This window comes from Pagrus major, chromosome 7 (genome assembly GCF_040436345.1).
Source record: "Pagrus major chromosome 7, Pma_NU_1.0".
Taxonomy (NCBI): Eukaryota; Metazoa; Chordata; class Actinopteri; order Spariformes; family Sparidae; genus Pagrus; species Pagrus major.
Genome location: NC_133221.1, coordinates 34,007,986 through 34,030,424, shown reverse-complemented (window position 1 = coordinate 34,030,424; position 22,439 = coordinate 34,007,986). Strand labels below are relative to the sequence as shown.

Genomic DNA, 22,439 nt, shown 5'->3' with positions numbered 1-22,439 from the left:
CACAGATAGGCAAATTAGAGCATTTCAGAGTGAGTTTTTAGCAGGATTTAGCTGCTTTCAATTCAAAATAACTTGGTATTTTCTGAGGCATGCTTTCTAGACCATATCCTGTGCATGCCAGCTGTGCACACTTTCCCTGGTATTAGAGTCTTCTTTCCGGGTCATAGCATTAATCCTGATCAGATCCTTCCCCGTATCTTAGCTGAGCGAGGACTTTACATGTGACAGGATCCAGGACAATACTTCACTTGATGGTCTGCAGATGAAGGTTAAAGGATGAACACTCTCAAACATCAAGGGCTGAATTATCCCTGCATTGCCTTGTGGGAGTAAGTTTTGCAGCTGAGTCGGATGTGTTCAATGACACATGTGGTACAGAATGTACCAGTATAGCCCAGTATAGCCCAACCTTTTTGAGAAATGTTTGTTTTTATAGACTTTGATGATGACTGCTGACTTTTTCAATTTTGCACTCTGCATAATGTGAGCACCATATCTAGTCTAATCTTTATCTGTGAAATTTATTTTTATTTTTCGTTAAAGCATTCTGAGGCTACTGTTGTTGCCATTATTTATGGATACAGTTACTGTGGTTACAGGTGTTTTTGTATATCACAAGGTTAGTAGAAAAGGTACTGTTCCTGTTTCTGTTTCTACCAGACTAAACAAACAGAATATGTTGTGATCAGCAAGCTTTTCATAGATGCATTTTTTTAATAGGTTAACAGTCAGGTTTTCAGTCTTTATGCAAAACTAAGGTAAACACATCCTGGTTCAAGTTCTGTACTAAACATGAGATTGATATCCATCTTCTCAACAGAGAAGGACAAACAACTGCTGCAGCCTGCACACTACTACTTGCACCAGTGGTTCAACATAATAAATTATTGCCTATTTGTGATTATGCATTAGTAAAATAAAAGAGGTTGCACTACAATTAAATAGTTACACATGCCAAACAATATAGGTAATTATTTGTCATATTGGTCAGTGAATTTCAGAACGTCAAACATTCTAGGTAGGAGGAGGGACACTGAACAGCAGCAGCAGTTTAAGCTAGCTAGTACAAATGTATACAACACGGTTTTGTTTTTAATGATATAACAGACGACATACCTTGAAATGTAAAAATAGAAACCTATAAGCTGCCTCTTGACACCTGTCAGTCAGGGCTGCAACACTCTCTCCCTCTGACCTCAGATGCGTGGACCAAGTAAACAATTTCAGGTTCCTGGGATTCAGCATCGGAGAGAACATGGACATCACACATCTCCACCCTTGTATAGAAAGCTCAGACTGTCCTTATTTAGGAAACTTTAGAAGGCAAAATTCCGATGACACTTTTAAAGAGAGGCAATGGAAAGCATTCTGACTGAAAACATCACAAATTTGCATGGGATATGTTGTATAAAGGATTAACCACAATTAAATGCTGTACCTGTTCAATAATAGGGATGTAACGGTATGAAAATTTCACACCACGGTAATAGTGACCAAAATTATCACGGTTATCGGTATACCACGGTATTTTTAAAATGTCTTTAAAATGGTGAAAAAACACTGATACACTGATAAATTGAAATATTTTCACCAAGATTTATATTTAAATAGATTTATTATATATTAAAAGGGTTAAGGTATAAGCAGCCTGTTTTTGAAACGCGTCCTGTAATGTCTGTGTTACAGAGGCAGAATGAGATGTACTGGCAGTAGCACTCAATTGGCCAGCAGACCCTCTCTGTGAAAAAAATTAATAGAAAATGTCATTATTAATTATTACTGTCATTGTTACTTAATGCTAAGGGTGCAACCAACAGATCACAAAACTCACAATCTAGATCATGTCACTTTTGTGAGAAACAGGTTGGATAATCTTTTAGATCAAAACAAAAAGGATTATTGTTAAATTAATTATGAACACTCTATTTTGGCTCTGATCTCTATCTAGACACTTGTTATATTCACCATTTTATATTATTCTTTATATATAGTCTATTCTACAAATAATCCACAAGTATTATATATTTCTGATATTACTTATATATATTGGCTGTCTGTCTCTGTCTGCTTGCTCGTCTGTTGTCAATGGACTCGGTCAATCTGATTGGTCAAATGGCTGCTGAGCCACAGGTAGACGCTGCTCCGATGAACGGAGCTGAGATGAAAGTCAGTCATCTCAGTCAGTTTGCATTCACTAACTCAGTCCACCCAGTACGTGTTTGTCTCAAATCCTCCTCACTGCAGCTCTGCATCAATATTTGGGGAATTATTAGGTCGACTTTAACAAGTGAAATCTATCCAATCCAATCCAACTTTATTTGTTAAGCACTTTAACACAACCAAAGTTGACCAAAGTGCTGTACAGAAAAATACAATATAAATACAAAAATAAATTAAAAGACAACAAAAACATGAGTAAAAAATAATAAAAGCCACGCAATACAAAGCAATAAAAACAAGGAGATAAAATCGACGTCTTACTGGGTGTCAAAGGCCAAGGAGAAGAGATGGGTTTTAAGAAGAGATTTAAAAACAGACAGGGAAGAGGCCTGTTTAACGTAGTGAGGCAGATCGTTCCATAGTTTGGGAGCCGACACAGCAAAGGCACGGTCCCCTCTGAGCTTCCGCTTGGTGTTAGGCACCCTCAGGAGCAGCTGATCAGCTGACCTGAGAGAGCGGGCGGGGGTATAAGGGTGTAGAAGCTCAGAGGGCAAGACCATTTAAAGATTTAAAAGCAAATAAAAGAATTTTAAAATGGATCCTAAATTGAATGGGCAGCCAGTGGAGTGAGGCTAAAATGGGGGAAATGTGCTCGTGTTTACGTGTGCCAGTTAAAAGACGTGCAGCTGCATTTTGTACCAACTGGAGACGGGCAAAGGAGGACCCACCAACCCCCACATACAGTGCATTGCAGTAATCCAGCCGAGTGGTAACAAAGGCATGGATTACTGTCTCAAAATGCTGCCTTGTCAGAATTGGCTTTATTTTGGCCAGCTGCCTCAAATGGAAAAAGCTAGTTTTTACAACAGCCTTAATCTGACTGTTGAGTTTAAGCTCAGGGTCCACTTTAACCCCTAGGTTTTTGATGCTAGGCTTAATGTACTGGGCCAAGGAACCCAGGTCTACAGGGGGGGGGGTCCCAGTGGTGCCACCAAAAACCATCACTTCAGTCTTTTTATCGTTGAATTTTAAAAAGTTATTTGCCATCCAGGCCTTTATGTCGTCGAGACACTTTAGTAAGACCCTGGCATCGAAATCATCTTTCTTTTTAAGAGGCACATAAATCTGACTGTCATCCGCATAACAATGAAATGAAATGCCGTGCTTCCTAAGTATGGAACCATCCTAATCCTTCCTAAGTATGGAAATCTACAATTAATAAGCGGTTCAGATAACGTCCCAAATCACGGATCAACTTCGTTCAGTTATACTACTATCTGGTCAGTTTACATTAGTGACAACAGCAAATTAGACAGAGAAAACTCGACCTACACACATCATGCACCCGAGCTTAAGGTTAATTTACCTTGCATTCGCTGAACAGTTGAGGGTGATGGTCGCGCAAATAAGTAAGTAAATTGGACGTGTTGCCGCCTCTCGCAACAACTTTCTTCTTGCAGCTTCTGCAGATACGGCTGCCATCCTCGACCAGCTGTCCCCTGAGTGATAGTAGCGGCCCTCAAATGCCTTGAGGGCCGCTACTATCACGTCCTCCCTCCGCCATGTCTTCTTCACTACATAACAAGCGCACGTTGAACGCTGCGCCTGCGTAGGGAGACTCGGATAAAGTATCTCGTGAGTTTTCCACACCGTGGTTATTGACCGCAGAGGTTACCATGGTAATTAAAACTTAAACGGTAACCTTCACCGTCGGGAATTTTACCATGGTTTACCGTGACACAGGTAACCGTTACATCCCTACATGTACAACAGATATATGTGAGTTGAGTGTCTTGTGCCTGATGGAGTAAAGTGTTAACAGCAACCTCTATGGAAAGCTGGATTTAAGGGCACACTCACCCTTGACCCAGTGGCTCTGTACCATGCCGAAGCATGATTGTCCCTCCTCCCCAGTCCCCCGCTGGCCTGCACTCACTTTGCTCCGACAACGGCCTGAGCACAGTTATCTCCTGTACATATGTGATCACATTGTAGTGGTCGCAGCAACAACAACACAGAGAGCATGATTTTACTGACTTTTTGTGGCTTATTTTGTGTGGTTTTGGTCATAGACGGTCCTCTCACATTCCTGGATTTCATGACTGTGCAAGGCGGTGTAATACGCATGATTATACTTCATCTCCACGTTGCGCACCTGTGCCTGTGCTCGTGCATGAGCAACTGTAACACCTCTTCCAACCGTGCCAGGGCCAAGGAAGCATACCGTGTTTGACACTTCACAGCAGGAAATGACTGTATTGTGAAGACTGAGTTTTTGTTGAAGGGCGTGGATGTGGCAGCACGGTGAAGGCCGATGTGGCACCATCCATCCATTCATCCATTGTCTGTAACCGTTTATCCTTTACAGGGATGTGGCACAATGGAACAGGAAATTCCACTGTACATGGTTGAATCAGCACCAAACATTACATGTTTGATAAGAGTCCCAGCCTGAACACATTAACATGCCATATTTTGCTTACAGTCATATCGCCACCTAGTGGCAACAGGAAATAACATTTTTTTTACTTCTATGCAATTGCATTTGGTCAGAAAATCTGCAAGGCCTTGATGATGGTAGATAGAAGATTCTTAGTTCTGATGCAGTAGCAAGGAATTATTCATGTTACCAGGGAAATTGAGTATAACTTCTGAAAAACCTTTACCTAGTTAGATTTTGTTTGCAAATTGCATGAAAATCTAAATGAATGATTAGGCAGTGTATTTCTTAGGTGGGATAATGCCTGACAAGGCACTAATTAGGCATTACTATATAGCCAAATCAGTTAGCCTGCATTGGTGTTACATGCTCCCCATCTGCTGGCCAGGAAGTGCAACTGTGGCTGATGCTTGGCTTCCTGCCTTTCCAGGTGAAAACGGTCTGGCTGATTATGAACGAATAAGAGGGGGTAGGGCACTAGGCTCTGGCTCTCTCTCCATTCCACCTTCTATCCAGTGATGCAGTCAGTTAGCCTGGAGGCTGGCTGTTTATGTTTTATGTTTATATGATGGGTGGGTGCGGTAGTCCTGTTTTCATGGCTTTGTTTCAGTTAGGTTTAGTTGCTTCTTTGTGTTAGGGTAGAGGGTTAGCCCCCAGCTCTGACGGCCCTGGTGGGTTAGTCTGGGAGGCTGCCCTTCTTTTTGTTTATTTTGGCTGGCCCATCAGTTTGTTTTTTTGTTTTTTTCCCCCCTCTGTTGGTTACTGTTCATTTAATAAATTCATCTTCTTTTAAACTGTAGCTTGACTTGCTTATTTGTGTTAGATCTCTTTTGGTGTACCTCCTGAAGGGGGTCGTAACAATTGGTCTTCACGTTTGCTCACATTTTCAGTTGTGAGAAGGAACTAATGTTACTGTTATGTTATGGTTAGGTTTGGTCCTCGTCTTAGGCATGATTTGCATTTGTTGTTTTCAAGCCAATGCTTGTTAAAATGGCTACCTTCTGTATGTTGTCATCTCCCACCCAACTGTGCCATCAGAGGTGCAAGGTCACATATCAAAACAGACTGGCAGATTACACTATAGTCACACACGCAGACTCAGTGACAAGCTTGGTTCGAGCAGAGTCGTCTTAATTTTATATGAAAGGCAACTAATTAGACTCTCTGACTTATTTTAAAAATAAGCCACCACTAAACTCTTCAGTCAGATAGCGATTTATTTTGAAAGTAATGCAACTACGATTTCAAGCAGTTTAAAGCACTTTATCCAAAATCCAAGCACTTTTCGAATCTTGAAAACACCACATTAAATTTCAAGCATTTTCAAGGATTTCCAGAACCTGTAAAAACCCTGAATCATGACTCTGGTGAAGGCTAGGAATAAGAATATAAAACTGGAAATGTATAGAATATACACATCTAAATGCATTGTTGTTTTTCTTCTTTATTGTTAAAAATGGAGCGGCAGTTTTGAAGTTGGTCAGGCATGACACAGCTCCCTTATGAGCAGAGGAAGATGCTGACACATTAAAGATGAACTGATCTCAAATGAATAAAGGCATGAACAATAATAATAATAATAATAATAATAATAATAATAATAATAATGATAATAATAATAATAAAAGCACAATGTTTCCTGAATGGAAAGCTAGTGTGTCTCACCTTCACTTGAGCTATGATAAGCTTGAAATTATTTTTTTTATACATATATCTTTACATCTTTATATGAATATAATAAACACAGATTTTTTCTTTCTTGCCTTGTGTAATCCCAGACAGTCTCCTCTGCTCCACATGTTCTAACATGTTTTAAAATGTTGTGGACTGCAGAACTGACAGCATCTGAAGGAGTCCAAGTACATGTCACTTCAATGAGCTGACCTTTATGAAATGCAGACATCCCGGGTGGGGAAAATGGGAGATGAAAGAGTTGAGACACAGCACTTTAGGATCTGACTAATACTAATATGGTTCTGATAAAGAAGCAGACAATAGACAATATGATATCAAGTTGACTCAGTCACTCTATCTGTTAAGACCCTTTTGTCTTGTACAATATACCATGTATTTTATTCAGTTTGTACCTCCTCGACCTATGTATATCTCCCTTACAGCTTGTGTATCGGGCTACTTCAAGGCTGCACAGGGGGACAACAAATGCCTGCAGTGCCCAATTAATAGCAGAACCACCAGTGAGGGAGCAACTAACTGTGTCTGTCGCAATGGTTACTACCGCACTGACTCCGATCCTCAACAGATGCCCTGTACAAGTATGTGTGCATCAACTCTTCATGACCACACACTGATAAATCTCAGTGTACTTGCTGCAAACAGCAGCTCAAATCATTTAATATGAACACTTATTCACCTGTGAAGTGCACAAATGTTATGTGAACATGAAGCTGTCTACATTTATGTCAATTTAGTTTCAGTAGCTTACTCTGTACCACAGAAATTAAACTGTATGGTGCTGTTCAACACATGATGTCATGCAGATCATTTCCATGATGAATAATGTGCCACAGATGAAAAGTGAGATAGTTAATATTTCTGTAATGGTTGAGATTGACAAAATCAGGGACACACAGGACACAAGTAAAAATCTGTCCATCCAACTATTTTCTGTTCATTTTCCATGATCCAGGCAAGTAATGCTGATGCTGCACCAATCTGCCTGTCAATCTTCAAAATTCATAACCTGTAAAGATTATCTTGCTGGACAAAATGTGCAAGTATTATACACTTAGAGCTTCTTTTCTGTCATAAAAATCCCATAGGCTTTTTGTCAAGGGAATCAGGGGCCAGGGGGATGTTAACTTCCAGGTTAGCCTACAAAAATACATCTTCCCCCATGATTATTTTGGGATCTGGATTTGACTAATATACAAACCATGATAAATATTGACATGGTTATCCTCTCTGGTCTGCTGAACTAATCTGACAAATTATAAAAGAGCACCACCTGCAGTAACTTAAAAAGGGGGAAACAATATTCACAAATGTTTGGCATGTGAGCTCTGCTCCAAAACATCACAGCAGTGACATGCCGAGTAACTGACATTGTGCATGTGTTGTACTATAGCTAGGGGATTAGTTAAACAACACAGGTTGCTCTACATTTACAAAATCACTTTTTAGTACACAACTCATACAATTTTGTTCTCTCCAGCTGTTCCATCAGCTCCACAAAACGTCATCTCCATAGTGAATGAGACGTCTCTTAGGCTGGAGTGGAGCCCACCACAGGAGGGCGGTGGCCGGGAAGATGTCGTCTACAATATCATATGTAAGAGCTGTGGCAGTGGGCGAGGTGGCTGCACCCGCTGTGGAGACAATGTGCAGTTTGTCCCACGTCAGCTGGGACTGACTGACACCAGCGTCCACATCAGTGACCTCCTGGCTCACACACAGTACACATTTGAAATACAAGCCGTCAATGGAGTGTCGGACCAGAGTCCTTATTCACCGCAGTACGCTTCTGTCAACATCACCACCAACCAGGCTGGTGAGGCTAACACAATATTTTACATGGCATATGTATTTTATATGCATAACTTGTTGAGTGATCGGGGGGAGGTCTACTAGTTTGAGTTTCAGTCATAGTGTCAGTACTAGTTTCAATAGAGTGTCAGTATTTTCTACAGCCTCCAACTTCACTTCCTCTTTTTTTGTTTTCAGCACCATCAGCAGTGTCCATCATCCACCAGGTCAGCAGAACCCCCAACAGCATCACCCTGTCCTGGTCCCAGCCTGATCAGCCCAATGGAGTTATCCTGGACTATGAACTGCAGTACTATGATAAGGTATGTCAGTGCTGTTGATAATAAGTCCCTTCCACATAGCTCTCTGTATCTCTGCAGGAGGTTCCCTCTACTAACATAACCTTATCTGTGTGTGATGTTTCATTATTTTTAAAATCTTGTAGTGTGTGCAGATTTAAGATTAGAGAGAAGAAAACCTGTGGAGTTTCTCCTTATGTGCGTGACACAACCCAATTTCAGAATCTGTTAGGATTTTAAATGCCTTTCAGTGTGAAGCCATGCCACCGCTGCCACACAGTGCGCCGTTCGGTGTTTTTTCAAACTGTGTGTGTGTATTGTAGTGTATCCAGATTAATGGTTCTTGAGAATGCATCAGACATACAGAGAGAAAGAGATTTCATCTTTTATAGTTAAATATTAGACACCTGGCAGGAAGACCATGCATTGTTGGTCTTATCATTGTCTCAATGCGCTATGTGCGTATAAAAACAGAGAAAATGAACTTGTCTCCCACAGTTGCAGTGATGTTTCTGCTCCGTAATTACGGAGTACGTCCGTAAGTACGGTAACAAAACATGTAGAAATGAGGCGTAATCAAAAAGAATGACTTCCTAAACCTTTCCCACAATGGTTCACATAGACATCATGACTTCTGATTTGACAGTGACAATCGTACTACTCTAGTGACTTATTTATAGTTTCAGGAACCGCCTCAAACAGCATTTGTCTGATTATTGTTTTGATTATTAATTGGGATTTCTCATGCATGTGTTTCAGAACCAGGCAGAATGGAACTCATCTCTAACAAGGAGTAGGACCAACACGGCAGTCATACGTGGCTTGAAGCCTGGAACTATCTACGTCTTTCAAGTTCGGGCTCGGACTGTTGCTGGATTTGGACGTTTTAGTGGCAAAATGTACTTCCAAACCATGACTGAAGGTAGGCGTGATAATCAAATTTACCAGCCAACAAATTTGCTCACTTGTTTTCTTTGGGGGAATTCCTAAAAGGAAATCCAGCCATGGATCAAATCAGTATTTAAAAAAATTAGTAACATCTCTTGGTTTGTCTCTTGACTTGTAGAGGAATATAACTCCAGTATCGAGGAGAAGCTCCCCCTCATCATTGGTTCAGCTGCTGCAGGAGTAATCTTCATCATTGCCATCTCTGTCTTCATAGCTGTCTGCCGTAGGTGAGCCAGTAACAGGCCATGAAATGATTTAATTAGAATGTTGTTTCCCTTAAAGCGTCAAACCACCATGTACTGTTATCCTTTAATGATGGCTTATTTCCTTTGCTAGCTGTTGATTTATCTACAGTAAACTAAACCACTTACAGTAATGATTGCACCAAAAAAACACAACAATTAGCTAAAAGAACCTAAAAAGGAGCAAAGGAGACAGTGACAACTGGTTCATCGCTGCAAACAACCCCTGTCAATGAGTTACTGATAAAATTGAATTACTGATGAGTGGAGAGCTGAATGAGCCACCAGGGGCAGGTAATGTTGAAATACTGTGGCTTGCATGGTGACAAAACACCTGGCAACATTTATCTTGTGTTGCTTTTGTCTTCCATTATCAAACATTGTAGGCTTTAGGTGGCAACTGCTTTCACTAATGTTTCCACTGGGTCCTCACTCCCCCAACTAAACACGTAACGTGCACCAAAGCCACACCTTGAAAGGGAGCATCGATTGATCTGTTTTCTTACAGTACAAAGCCTCAGAAATAGTATAGAATATAGAATGCTGGAAGAAGCAGTGTGTATGATATTGCTAGATTTTTAGTTTTAAACATTCAAAAAATGAACTAACATTATTAACAGAATGTGAAGAAACAACAGCGTTGACATTATGTCAAAGACGTATATGTACTGTGCTACAGGGATATCTATTGAAGTTAGCATGCTAATCTGCTTGCCTCAGCCTATTTCATAATAACACTTTGAACCTCCAAGTTTCAGCTTGGAGTCATTATATTTCACAAGCTCTCTTAGCTTTTAGTGAAATAAATTAATAAAATTAACTTAAAAAATGTCCAGAAAGGAAATAATCTTGCATCTATTTTCCTTACCAAACTACATTTTATATTACAGAAGTACAACCGAACATTAATTAAAACTTAATTAACGTTAAGACTTAGGATGAGCTTAATTACCTCATTGTAAACCACACATTGTTCGAACTGGACAAAATAAAACTCACTAACACAGGCTTTGTTTGTCTTTCCACAATCATCCCTGGTTTGGTTGAAATAAACCCTCAATTCACAGAGTAAGTTGTGAAAATATTCTGCTCTAACGCTGTTTTCACCTGCTGCTGATGTCTGACCCTCTCACTCCTCTGCACCGCTTCACGCCTCTTCTGTCCTCACCTGCCATGTCTTCTCATCCCCAGAGTCATAGTCCTGGTCAGAGCCACTGTAAATTACCTCCATACTGTATCTTTCTTCTTTAAACTGATATCCATAGGTCTCAGAGGCTGTGTTCAGTCCAAGTCTTGTGTTCAGCCGTGTTCACTCTCAGGCTGCTAAACCCAGTTGAGCTGAGCCCTGGTGCCTATGGTGACTGGCCTTGTGATCCGATGTGTCAGTCCAGGCAAACTCTAGCTAATTATCTAATGGTAGCTAGCTACAGCCAAAGATAGCTAGCGATCTAAAGAACAGCAGTTGTCGGTAACTCTGGTGTTTTGCTAATAAAAGCATACCCCTGCTCCTTCAACTTGTTAACAGTGAAGATCACAACAGTGCACAACCCAAAACACCAAGCAAGGCAAGGAAAAGACAGATAAAAGTTCTTCTTAACTGGTTTCAAACCTCACTATAGAGCTCTCAGTTTTGACATAATAGTCCCCATTCAAGGTCCACTTACTAGCTTTTTCAGTGTCATCCATATCGGTGGACAGAGTGACGCAGTTGATGAAGATGGATATGCTGACATGTAAGCCTCTGTGTGTTTGTTCCCAGCAGGAGAAGTTCAGACAGACCCGAATCAGATTATACAGACAAACTCCAACATTATACCAGCGGTCACAGTAAGTAACACTTTACTGCACAGTTACAAGTATGTCATCAGACTGGCTTGGTTTGGTTTGGCACAGTATGTAAACAATGCAGGACTTTTTCATACTGTGTTTTCATGTTTGGGTTTTTGTGTATATAGCCGTTGCTGTCTCTTCCATCTCTTTGTTGAAGTGTCACCAGGAATGAAGATCTACATCGACCCCTTCACATATGAAGACCCAAATGAAGCAGTCAGAGAGTTTGCCAAGGAGATTGACATTTCTTTTGTTAAGATTGAACAAGTTATTGGTGCAGGTGAGACACAACAGTGCATGAAATAGGACATGATGTCAGGTATCAGAGAAAGAAGCTGGGATTTCAAAAGGGGGGTTGATCCTGGAATTATTTGGACTCTTAATTAGAGCTCTGAGGATACTCAATGCTGACTACATCAGGCCATGCTTGCCATTTCCATGCAAATGTCATATTACTGTCTAACAAGATAAAAACTTTATGTATCATTCCTGTTCAGGCTATGACATAGAAAACTTTCATAGTGATACTACCTGTCTACTTTAATTTTAATTTGGGCCTAAAGACAAAAGCAGTGACTACAATGTTTATGTTGTGACATGTGATAGTTAAACTGTGCTTTTTTACAATGACATTGACCTTACACTGACAGGAGAGTTTGGGGAGGTGTGTAGTGGAAACCTCCGGCAGCCTGGGAAGAGAGAGATCCTGGTAGCCATTAAGACACTGAAGGTGGGCTACACTGAACGTCAAAGGCGGGACTTCTTGAGTGAGGCATCCATCATGGGCCAGTTTGACCATCCCAACATCATCCACCTGGAGGGGGTTGTGACCAAAAGCAGTCCTGTGATGATCATCACTGAATTCATGGAGAACGGATCCCTGGACTCCTTCCTCAGGGTAAAGGAGACACACTTATTAATGACAAAATTGCCTTTTGTAGGAATTTGATTCCTATAGGATGTTTGTATTACAGCACAAACAAGGTTCAGTCATCATTCATTCATCACAAAAAACCAACAAACATTAATTTTCTGGGGTTTTTCTCCTGAAGCAAAATGATGGGCAGTTCACGGTGATCCAGCTGGTGGGAATGCTTCGAGGCATAGCAGCAGGAATGAAGTACCTGTGTGACATGAACTACGTCCATCGGGACTTGGCAGCTAGGAACATCCTGGTCAATAGCAACTTGGTGTGCAAAGTGTCGGATTTTGGCTTGTCACGCTTCCTTGAGGACGATACTTCAGACCCCACCTACACCAGCGCTTTGGTGAGTCTTCATCAGAGACTACAGGGGCTATTCCCAATGTCTCTTATGCTACCACTAGAACTCCTCCAAAAAAGTGCAAACACATCCGTCTAATAACTGCTGAGAGTACTCATCAGCAAAGGGACTAAGGGATGGGATTGACCTTTTTTATGAATGAGATCCTGTCTCTGAATGAATTTGCAGTGTCAGTGAATGTGAACTATAATATTGAATTCATAAATAGGAGCATGACAAGGAATTGGATTGGATTGGATTAGAACATTTAGATAAATTAAATCAAATTATAAATTACATATTAATTAAATAACTCAAGGCAAAACAGGAAATGGAACAAAGGAAAAAAAATGGCTGGCCAACAGGTTAATACATTTTCTAAACGCATCAGAAATGTAACATCTTCCTGTCCACTGTTGACTTCCACACTTGTGTTTCCAGGGAGGGAAGATTCCCATCCGATGGACAGCTCCCGAGGCCATTCAATACAGGAAGTTCACCTCCTCCAGTGATTGCTGGAGCTATGGCATAGTCATGTGGGAGGTGATGTCGTATGGAGAGAGGCCCTACTGGGACATGAGCAATCAAGATGTGAGTAGAGCCCTGTAGAAAAGCTGGAATTGATTTCTTGTATATCTTATATCTTACATATCACAGAGCTGTCATCGAAAGGTCGTGACCCCATGTTTGAATGATTTGCTCTGATTCAAAATTCAAATTTAGAATAAGCTTTTAAGCACCTGTCTGTATGTATATGTATTTATGTTTACAAAATTTTCATTCATCACTTAACTTTTTATATATAAAATATATGAATGGACCAACCATTAAATACAGTGAAATAATTACTTAATGTTTTAAAGGAAAAGTATTTAAACTATATAATCATAATTATTATAAAATGTTATAGTCATGTTTTAAAAAATACTATTTTGTCACTCTTATTTTATATCATTTTTATTTTAGATATTAAGACATTTACAATGATTTCTTAAAATAAATGTTTATTTTCCCCATGACACTTTCTTTCATTTCATTTTATTAGGGCCCGAGCACTGACCAGTGCAAGGCCCTATTGTAATTCAAGGCGGAATTCTTATTAGGGCCCGAGCGCTTGTCAGCGCCAGGACCTGTTGTATCTGTAAGGATTATTTTTTTCCTTCCAAACGATCGCATATTTGGTGGCCTGAACATATCCCAAAACTCATCAAACTCAGAACATATGTCACATTTGTGTGCCGCTATTAGAATTCAATATGATTGGGGGTGGGGGTGGCCAGGGGACTCCATAGCGCCACCTAACGTCGGAAAATTTGTGTGAAAATTATATTTGATCGTCATGAAATTCACGGGACTCATAGTTCTCATCGATTCATGCAGGAATTCGTTTTGTTGGAATTTTGGCCGCAACAGGAAGTCGGCCATCTTGAATGGCGTGCAGCGATTTTCATTTTTCCGACACTGTTTAGAGGACTTTAGGATGTTCGCAGACTCACCAAATTTGACACGCAGGTTCAAACTCAGGAGTACTTTAATTCGATGCCACAACTGTCCTCAGGTGCAGCACAACAGCTCAGTAGCTCCCACTAATGGGTTTTCCCATTTGGTAGTACACTAACTTACTCCTCCTACAGATTTAACACCACATACTTCACATTCACTTAGGATCATCCTCAGACCTCGAAGATGAAAAGTTATCAAAAGCTTTCTCCTCCGTTACACCTCGTGGGTATGGCAGTGTGGTCAATTTTGATCCCTCGCCATAAGCAGGAAGTCATTATAACTTCAACATACAATTTCCTATCTACACCAAATTTCTCACACATGTAGAGGGGTTCGGCCTGAATACGTCTATGCATCAATACTGTGCCATATCTATAGCGCCCCCTAACGCCGGGTCATGTAAACAACTTTCTCCGATCTTCATGAAATTTGCAGGACTCATAGGTCTCATCGATTTACACACAAATTCTTTTTGTGGGATTTCTCACCCCAACATGAAGTCGGCCATCTTGGATTGCGTGCGGCCATTTTCTTTTTTCCAACATACAGTTTCCCATCTACATCAAATTCGTCACACATGTTCAGGGTTTCACCCTGAATACGACTATGCATCAATACTGTCTCATATCCATAGCACCACCCACTGGACACAGGAAGTCACTGCAAATTTCACTGTTGTCTTTTGGGTGACATGTATCCTGTTTAGGTGGGATGTGCGCACCCTCCAATGGCGCCATGGCCCGACGTACGTGGGTCGAGGGCCCGTTCATCACTGCTTGCAGTTTTAATTTCACTTATTTCACTTTCACAGTTATTCACTATTTGATTAAAAATTAAATTAAAATTGCAAAATTAAATAAATTAAATAAAAAATGTTTTAAATCAATTGGATCAAGTTATATGTTGAATTTAATTCAATTCAAAATTCTGCTAAAGAAAATAATGTAAAATAAATTCAATTCAATTAAACATTAAATCCAGTTTAAATTTGAATTTAATTAAATGATATAATACTTTATTAAAAATTTAATTAAAATAAACTAATTGAATCAGAATTTAATGAAAACTGAAATTAACCATAAATGAAATAAAATAAAATATTCTTGTTCATGTTATATTATTCATGAAATAATAGATATTCCAGCTATGACTAAATAAAGGGTGATATTCTATCGAATAGCGCTGTCAAAAATCAAAAGGTTTACTGTCCAACAGCTACAACTCTGTAGTCTTTGCAAATGGTATCCAATTATCATCAAGTGAAGATGTGTTATTGGTCCTGCCCTTATATTGTGGACACCAGGGTTGTAACTCTAAAGGAATATGTTGAACATAGAGACTGTATGCATGCAAAACTTTTGCTAGCCCTGTTCTGTCCCCAGACATTTCCCAAAATGTCCATTTTGCCTGATATCAAAGGATATATGGCACAAGCTAAAATGTGATTTATCTCAAATGCCCACAATCAAACATTGGTTTCATTCCATCTGTGGTTTTATTGCGTGTCTTATCTGTTGAGTGTAGTTCTGTACTGAATCAGGTTCTAGTCATGTTCAGTGACTAAAATCAATTTGTCAATTCTTGTAGGTTATCAATGCCATAGAGCAGGACTACAGGCTGCCGCCCCCCATGGATTGTCCTAGTGCACTGCATCAGCTGATGCTCGACTGCTGGCAGAAAGACCGCAACAACCGGCCCAAATTCAGCCAGATTGTCAGCACCCTGGACAAGATGATCCGCAACCCTAACAGCCTCAAGGCCACAACACCACTGTCATCAAGGTATGGCAGAAATTACTTCCATCACCTCAAAATGTGAATGACCTAGACCCCTCACAAATCAACTTTCTCACAGGCTGTTATGCTCTCCTTTTGTCTTCTTTCCTTCCAACAGTGTTCACTTACCTCTGCTTGATCGCAGCGCTCCAGACTTCTCCTCTTTCAGCACAGTGGATGAGTGGCTGGATGCCATTAAGATGGGCCAGTACAAGGAAAACTTTGCCAACGAAGGCTTTACCAGCTTTGATGTGGTGTCTCAAATGACCATGGAGTATGTCAAATGCTTTTGATATAGCCACACTATTAAGAAGAAACATTATACAAAAAGAGATATGGTGATGATACTGATCATCATGGTTGTCATCGCTAATTAATTGTGGTTTAAACCAGGGTTTCTGATGTGTAATTGAAAAAAAATACCTAATAACTATTTATCTTCAAATTATAGAATGACATTCCTATATGTAAGAAAAGTTGTTTTTTGAGTCTCATTCCTAATAATCATTCCTCATCAAATAATGAAACATTGGGATGGTGGCCAAACCTGACCTACAATCCCAAAGCGTCAGTATTTGATGAGCTGGGATGAGACTCAAAAATCAACTTTTCTAATAAATAAGACCTTTAACAAAAAAGAATGACCCTAACAGAAAGGTCCCAGTGAAACTGCATTAAAGGAATATTTATCTTCAGTAATGTCACATCTTTCTAAATTTAATTGCATATGTCAATGACGTACAATGATCGCTCAATATGTGGCCCTGATATAGTGTATATGGAGTGATATGTAGCCGTTGCAGACTGCTGACCTCCACCCACACCTTCGTCATCAGCATTGGTAAATCAGTTGGAGGATGAGGGAGAAATGAGCTACTAGGACCCACAAGCTAACAGCCAAGAGCAGTTTTATTTTAAGGCTGGAAAGAGAAAAGAGACTTTATTTTTAAAAAAATAACCCCACTTCTATACCTGCATCAACATAAAGTAACAAGTAATACAGGATAAGAACTTGTAAAATATTCATTTTTTTCACTGTCTAATAAAAATCTCAGCAGATCAAAAAATAACTGTGCTAAACCTAGGTTTATGCTATTTTGGTCACTACTAAATTGGTTTACGTGCTACAATATAAAAAAACTGCATCAGTTCTCTCAGGTTTCTATACTGTCCAGTGCTGAACCACCTCTATTGTCCATGTATATGAAGCACTCCTCCACTTTTTTCTCAAGTAACTAAATCATTATCTTCAGGACATGTCTATGAAGTATATTCACGCACAGCAGCAACACAGCCTTCCTATAACGACACTCCCTAAAACATTGGTATTTGGCCTGGGGGCAGCGCCTTACGTCCTGCATCCCACATCACACTCGTTGGCTCACATTGGGTGTCTCATCAGTACTAATGTCAAACAGATGATTGTCATTTTTGATGAACTTTGCTGCTCCTGTCCTGTGTAAAACCAAAACAGAACACTGACTTATCACATTCAATTCAGACCATGATCTTTTCTGAAACCTAAGCAAGTATTTTTATTAACCTAGTAGTTATTTCCTACATCTAACCAAGTAGTTTTTTTTCTAACCCTAACCAAGTAGTTTTATTGCCTAAACCTAACCAAACTGTGGTTGAAAATTGGAAATATTAGTTTAAATACCTGAAACAATAAATTCAAGAGATCTAATGGTATAAAGCCATAAAACAAAACTCTACCTCCACATAAAACTCTACCTCCACATAGGACATGAATGGTGGTCACCCACACAAAAGTAATTTACTTTGTCCACTCAGCCAGTGATGAGCTGGCTGCATTATTGAGTACTTTCATACTATATCACCTAAAGACCTAAAGTTTTTCCAGCAGAAACCTTCAATGCACAGATGAGGTTAAAAATCTCATCTCATTATCTGCTGCTTTTTCCATGATCATAGCGGGGGGCTTATCCCCCTTTCAGGGGGTTGCGAGGGTTACTGGAGCCCAGTTACTCTATGGGCGAAGGCCAGGGTACACCCCTGGACGAGTCGCCAGCTCATCACAGGGCCCTTTCTGAAGGCAGAGGCTGCCACTTAGGGTGCCATCTGCACATCAGGAGCAATTTTGGGGTTCAGTATCTTGCTCAAGGATACTTTAACATGTGGCTCGGTTATGCCCAGGGGAGCCGGGATTCGAACCAGCGACCTTCTGATCTCGAGTTACCTGCTCTACCCACTGAGCTACAGCCACCCCAATACAATACACAAATTATTGGAAAACAAAATGCACTCAGAGCACAGGCTGAGAAGGAGCTAGCTGAAGCATGCACAACTACGTCCTGCAAAACCACGCCCATCAGGGCAAAATACTATGTTTTTGGGGAGTCTCTTCAAATTGTCTTCAAATGAGGCTCTGGAGACGACGTACAGCTATAATAATCAAATGAATATGAATATGAATTTAAGTATTTTGTCTAAAAGTATAATAATAACAACAACAACAATAACAATAATAATAAGGGTGGTTACAATAGTAGGATTCAAGCAGAAACACAGCAGCAGGGCCAACCATGATCCAAAGGGAAGAGACTTTGGCCAAGCTGTACATGTGTACAGATAGAGAGGAATCGATTGATCATCTTTGATGTCAATGATGTTTTATCTAAATTTCAAATTTTGGGATCTGAATTTTGCCTATCAAATTTGAGCAATTCGATTGTATATATTATTTGAATTTTTTTAAACTTGTGAACACTGAAAAATAAAAGTGAAAATGGGTTATAGAATTCAGAGGCAAAAAATTCAGATGGATGAGCGAGCATACCATATACAGACTGCATGTCATCCCCTCTCTCTTCCCCATTTCCTGTTCAAGTCAAAGCTGTTCTATCTGAATAAAGGCTAAAAGCTAAAAAATAATAATCTTATAAAACAAAGCAATATATTATGTCAATGTTAAAAAAGAAAATCAGTGCTAGAAAGTCAAAGGCCTTGAAATTTCGATAACTGATGAGATGCATTAGCTTCCATCAAAACATAGATTTAATATCAATAAATTTTATATCTTTCCTCAAAATATGCAAATCAAATCAAATCAGCTTTATTTATATAGACCAAAATCACAATCACATTGCCTCAGTGGGCTTTATAAACTGTACAGTGAATGACATCATCTGTCCTTAGACCCTCGATTCGTTTGAGGAAAAACTTGTTTTATTGAGAAAAAAAAAACTTTTAACAAGGGAAAAAAAAGATGGAAGAAACCTCAGCGAGTTGCATTGACAGAAAATCTGATACAATTTATATAATATATAGTAATATAATATATTAAATATAAATGTGTGGATCCAGGAGGATGACTGAGCAGGCCAAGGTATTGCCAAGTGGTGCCCAAGCCAATTAACCTCCTCTCCACCGTGGTGACCTGGAAGAGGGCAGGTCATACAAGATAATTAGCAGTAAAGAGTGAAGAGTCATAAAATTTTACAGAAATACAGATATAAGGAGATAGTAAAACAGAGGAGAGCAATGATCCAGTGGAGCACAGGGTATGATGATCCAGATCTGTCAATATATAAGGCAGCGGGAGCCAGGAGAAAGAGATGTCTCCAGGAGGAGTAGAAGGAGAAGGAGGAGGAAGAGGAAGAGGAGGAGAAAGCTATAGAGAGAGGACAATGAGTGAGCGACACAGTTTGCAGCTTGAGGGAACAGAAAACAAACAAACAAACAAAAACATGCTGATGCCTTTTGACAGTTTTATTTTATTTTATTTTTTTTTATTTTAAAATCCCTTCTAATCCCACAATGGGGAAATTCTCTTTTTCGCTCACATTACACTCAGCCCTGAGTAGAGGCTGCTTATTTTCCCTCAAGACTCAAAAACCTTCATCAATCACATGGTTGGGGCAACCTGTAAGTAGCCTCAGAGACAAAACTAAGGGCAAAAAATAAATTCATCCATCTACTGTTGCTATGGAGCTAACATCATATAAAACTTGGAAACATAGAATACTTTTTTTTTTTTAAAATAGCAGGTCTTGAAGGATTAAAGTGATAGCTTTGTTGGTATACTGAGATGGAACTGACCAATGACTTCTCCTCAGGGACATCCTCAAAGTGGGAGTGACGTTGGCTGGCCACCAGAAGAAGATCCTCAACAGCATCCAGTCCATGAGGGCCCAGATGAACCAGATCACCTCAGTGGAGGTGTGACACCAGGAGCACACATGTAAACTGTGAGAAACCCAGCAGCCAACAACCTTGCACTCTCCTGAAACCTCTAAGGAGGCCTGATGACCTACACACAGACTGTGACTTCAATCCAACCTCACCCTCCGTCCATCCCTCCAACATCTCTGGAGAAGGCTCCATCAGTCTGCAACACAGCACAGATGTTGGGTAGTTTTCTTGTAGCTGTTGTATGTCCAGGTAATATTCACGACCCAGTCTTCAAACTGCTCAGTCTATGTCTATTTAAAGGACACTTTGTTTAATTTATCCCTTAAAATAACACACAACACTGTTCCACTATCACCAAGTTCAAACATTCAACAGCGTTTTCTATTTAAATTTTAAGACTCAATGTTGAAAATAAAAATGAATTAAAATGAAAAACAGAATTCAACTTGTTGGCTACTAGACAATGCAGACTACCTTATTACTTTAAGTTGGTAGCACCTGTTGTTTTCACAATTTGTCACACTCTTACTGCTAGCTGTGACTCAGTGTTGTGGGCCGTCTTTTGACTGGTAGTCAAAAGGGCACAATGCTGGTGCCTGGTAAACTAGGCTATTTTAAAGTTTTTCAGTAACATTTTCATACTATCAAACCCCAATTTGGTATTTTTAAGGCAGGCAGTTTCACAGTAATGGACATTAAATGTATTTGCATTCTGTAATTGCCTGTCTATATAATAGTCTTTATTGTCACTACTGGAATCCATAAAGGCTTCAAATAGCCTGCCTATGCACAAGGGATTCACAAAAATCCCAGTCTTCTTTAGTATAGTTGTTTTGGCCACACTGCTAACACTAGGAAGGTGAGTTTGCTGCTACCAGTAGTTCATACATGTGTGATTTGCAATAGAACTATGGGATCCATATTACAAAAACATACTTGCCACTACTCGTAGTAACCACAGGTGCCACCAAATCAGGCCCTGACACACCAGGCTGATGGCCGACTGTCTAGTTGTTGCCTAGTTGTTGTGGTATGTCCCACACCGTTGGCACTAGTCAGCCTTTGCTGTAAGCTTTCAGACTGACTGAACGGGTAGAATCACCAGCGGAGCCCATCAGTGAGAGAAATCACTGTGATTGGCCAATCAGCTAAGGGAAGGGAAGAGAAACGGAAAAAGAAAGGGAAAGCACCTCAAGCCTGTTGCTGTAGTATCCATGATTTCACCCATTTAGGTCAATTAGAAGTGGCTATATTAGCAAAAATGGTGTAAAAAATGCTGCTTTATCATAATAACGTATATACAGTAATTGCAGTCTGGAGTCTTCCCTTTTTGAATGATGAATACAGACTACCGCCACCTGGTGGTATGGAGAGTTATATCCTCTCATGCAGGCACAGAGTGTACAAGCTAGTTGGCCATCGGACGTTGACAGTGTGTTCAAGTGCAGCTTTTTAGCTGATACACAGGCAATGTGAGGTGATGTAACAGTAAACCTTTGTTGCCGCTAGTTCTATGATGTCGTTTTGGTGTGTCTGGGCCCTATGAGACCTCAAGTATTTCAATGGCTGTGCTGTCAGAAACTGTATTAGTTGTTTGGACTGGTGAATAGACAAAACAACCATGATGCTAATGTCAAGCCATTGACTTTAAAAATGTCCTCCTTAATGAATCCTGCGTGAGCTGGTCAACTGAAAATGCCATAAAATGGCGTGAAAACTGATATTTTTACATATATTATTGTTGATATTATGATTTTTATTTTGTATTTTAATACGCTTTTGTCACCTGAAATGGACCATATGTCAATTTTGATCGAGCCATACACTGTCTATCATTCACTGGGATTTCACTGCCATTTACTGTGAGCTGTTTATAGGGATATTTGTTGTAGCTGGAGCTTTCTCAGTGCTGCACATGAGTATTGAGCTAAAGATAGTACGCTCTTACAGGCTGATTGTTTTCAGTTGTCAAAGACAATTTAGTGTTTCAGTGTTACAGTGACAACACAGTTGTCATCCTATACATATCAATACTACACTGCCCTATTATGGCCCACAGAAACAAAAAGCTGGGCGGGGTTAAATACAGTCTAGTCTCCACTGTGTGAGTAGTTCAATGTCTTAATTAGTTTGCACACTACCTGATTTAAAGAAAATAACCAATAGTGCCCCAAATTCCAAAATTCAATCCCAGCTCAATCTTAACACAGGTTGTACATAAGCATTTGGCATTCACCTTAGATCAAATATTTCATAATACAAGATCTGTTTCTCACCTCATGTGTCTGATCCCATGTGTTTAAGTGTCAGCATATACTAAAAAGACAAATATGGAGGACAGA

General features: G+C 39.9%; 1 protein-coding gene across 1 annotated transcript in view; it reads left to right on the top strand.

The window, feature by feature from the left end:
* ephb2a (eph receptor B2a) overlaps window positions 1–20,430 on the top strand; it is a 92,626-nt gene extending 72,196 nt beyond the window's left edge. Inside the window, exons 4-16 of the mRNA XM_073470638.1 lie at window positions 6,718–6,873; window positions 7,773–8,108; window positions 8,282–8,406; window positions 9,142–9,304; window positions 9,449–9,557; window positions 11,335–11,399; window positions 11,560–11,682; window positions 12,053–12,300; window positions 12,455–12,670; window positions 13,106–13,255; window positions 15,755–15,948; window positions 16,061–16,216; window positions 20,022–20,430. Of these exons, the coding sequence (XP_073326739.1) occupies window positions 6,718–6,873; window positions 7,773–8,108; window positions 8,282–8,406; window positions 9,142–9,304; window positions 9,449–9,557; window positions 11,335–11,399; window positions 11,560–11,682; window positions 12,053–12,300; window positions 12,455–12,670; window positions 13,106–13,255; window positions 15,755–15,948; window positions 16,061–16,216; window positions 20,022–20,130 (2,150 nt within the window). The 3' untranslated portion in view covers window positions 20,131–20,430. The remainder of the gene's footprint in view (window positions 1–6,717; window positions 6,874–7,772; window positions 8,109–8,281; window positions 8,407–9,141; window positions 9,305–9,448; window positions 9,558–11,334; window positions 11,400–11,559; window positions 11,683–12,052; window positions 12,301–12,454; window positions 12,671–13,105; window positions 13,256–15,754; window positions 15,949–16,060; window positions 16,217–20,021) is intronic.
* The last annotated feature ends 2,009 nt before the right edge of the window (window positions 20,431–22,439 follow it).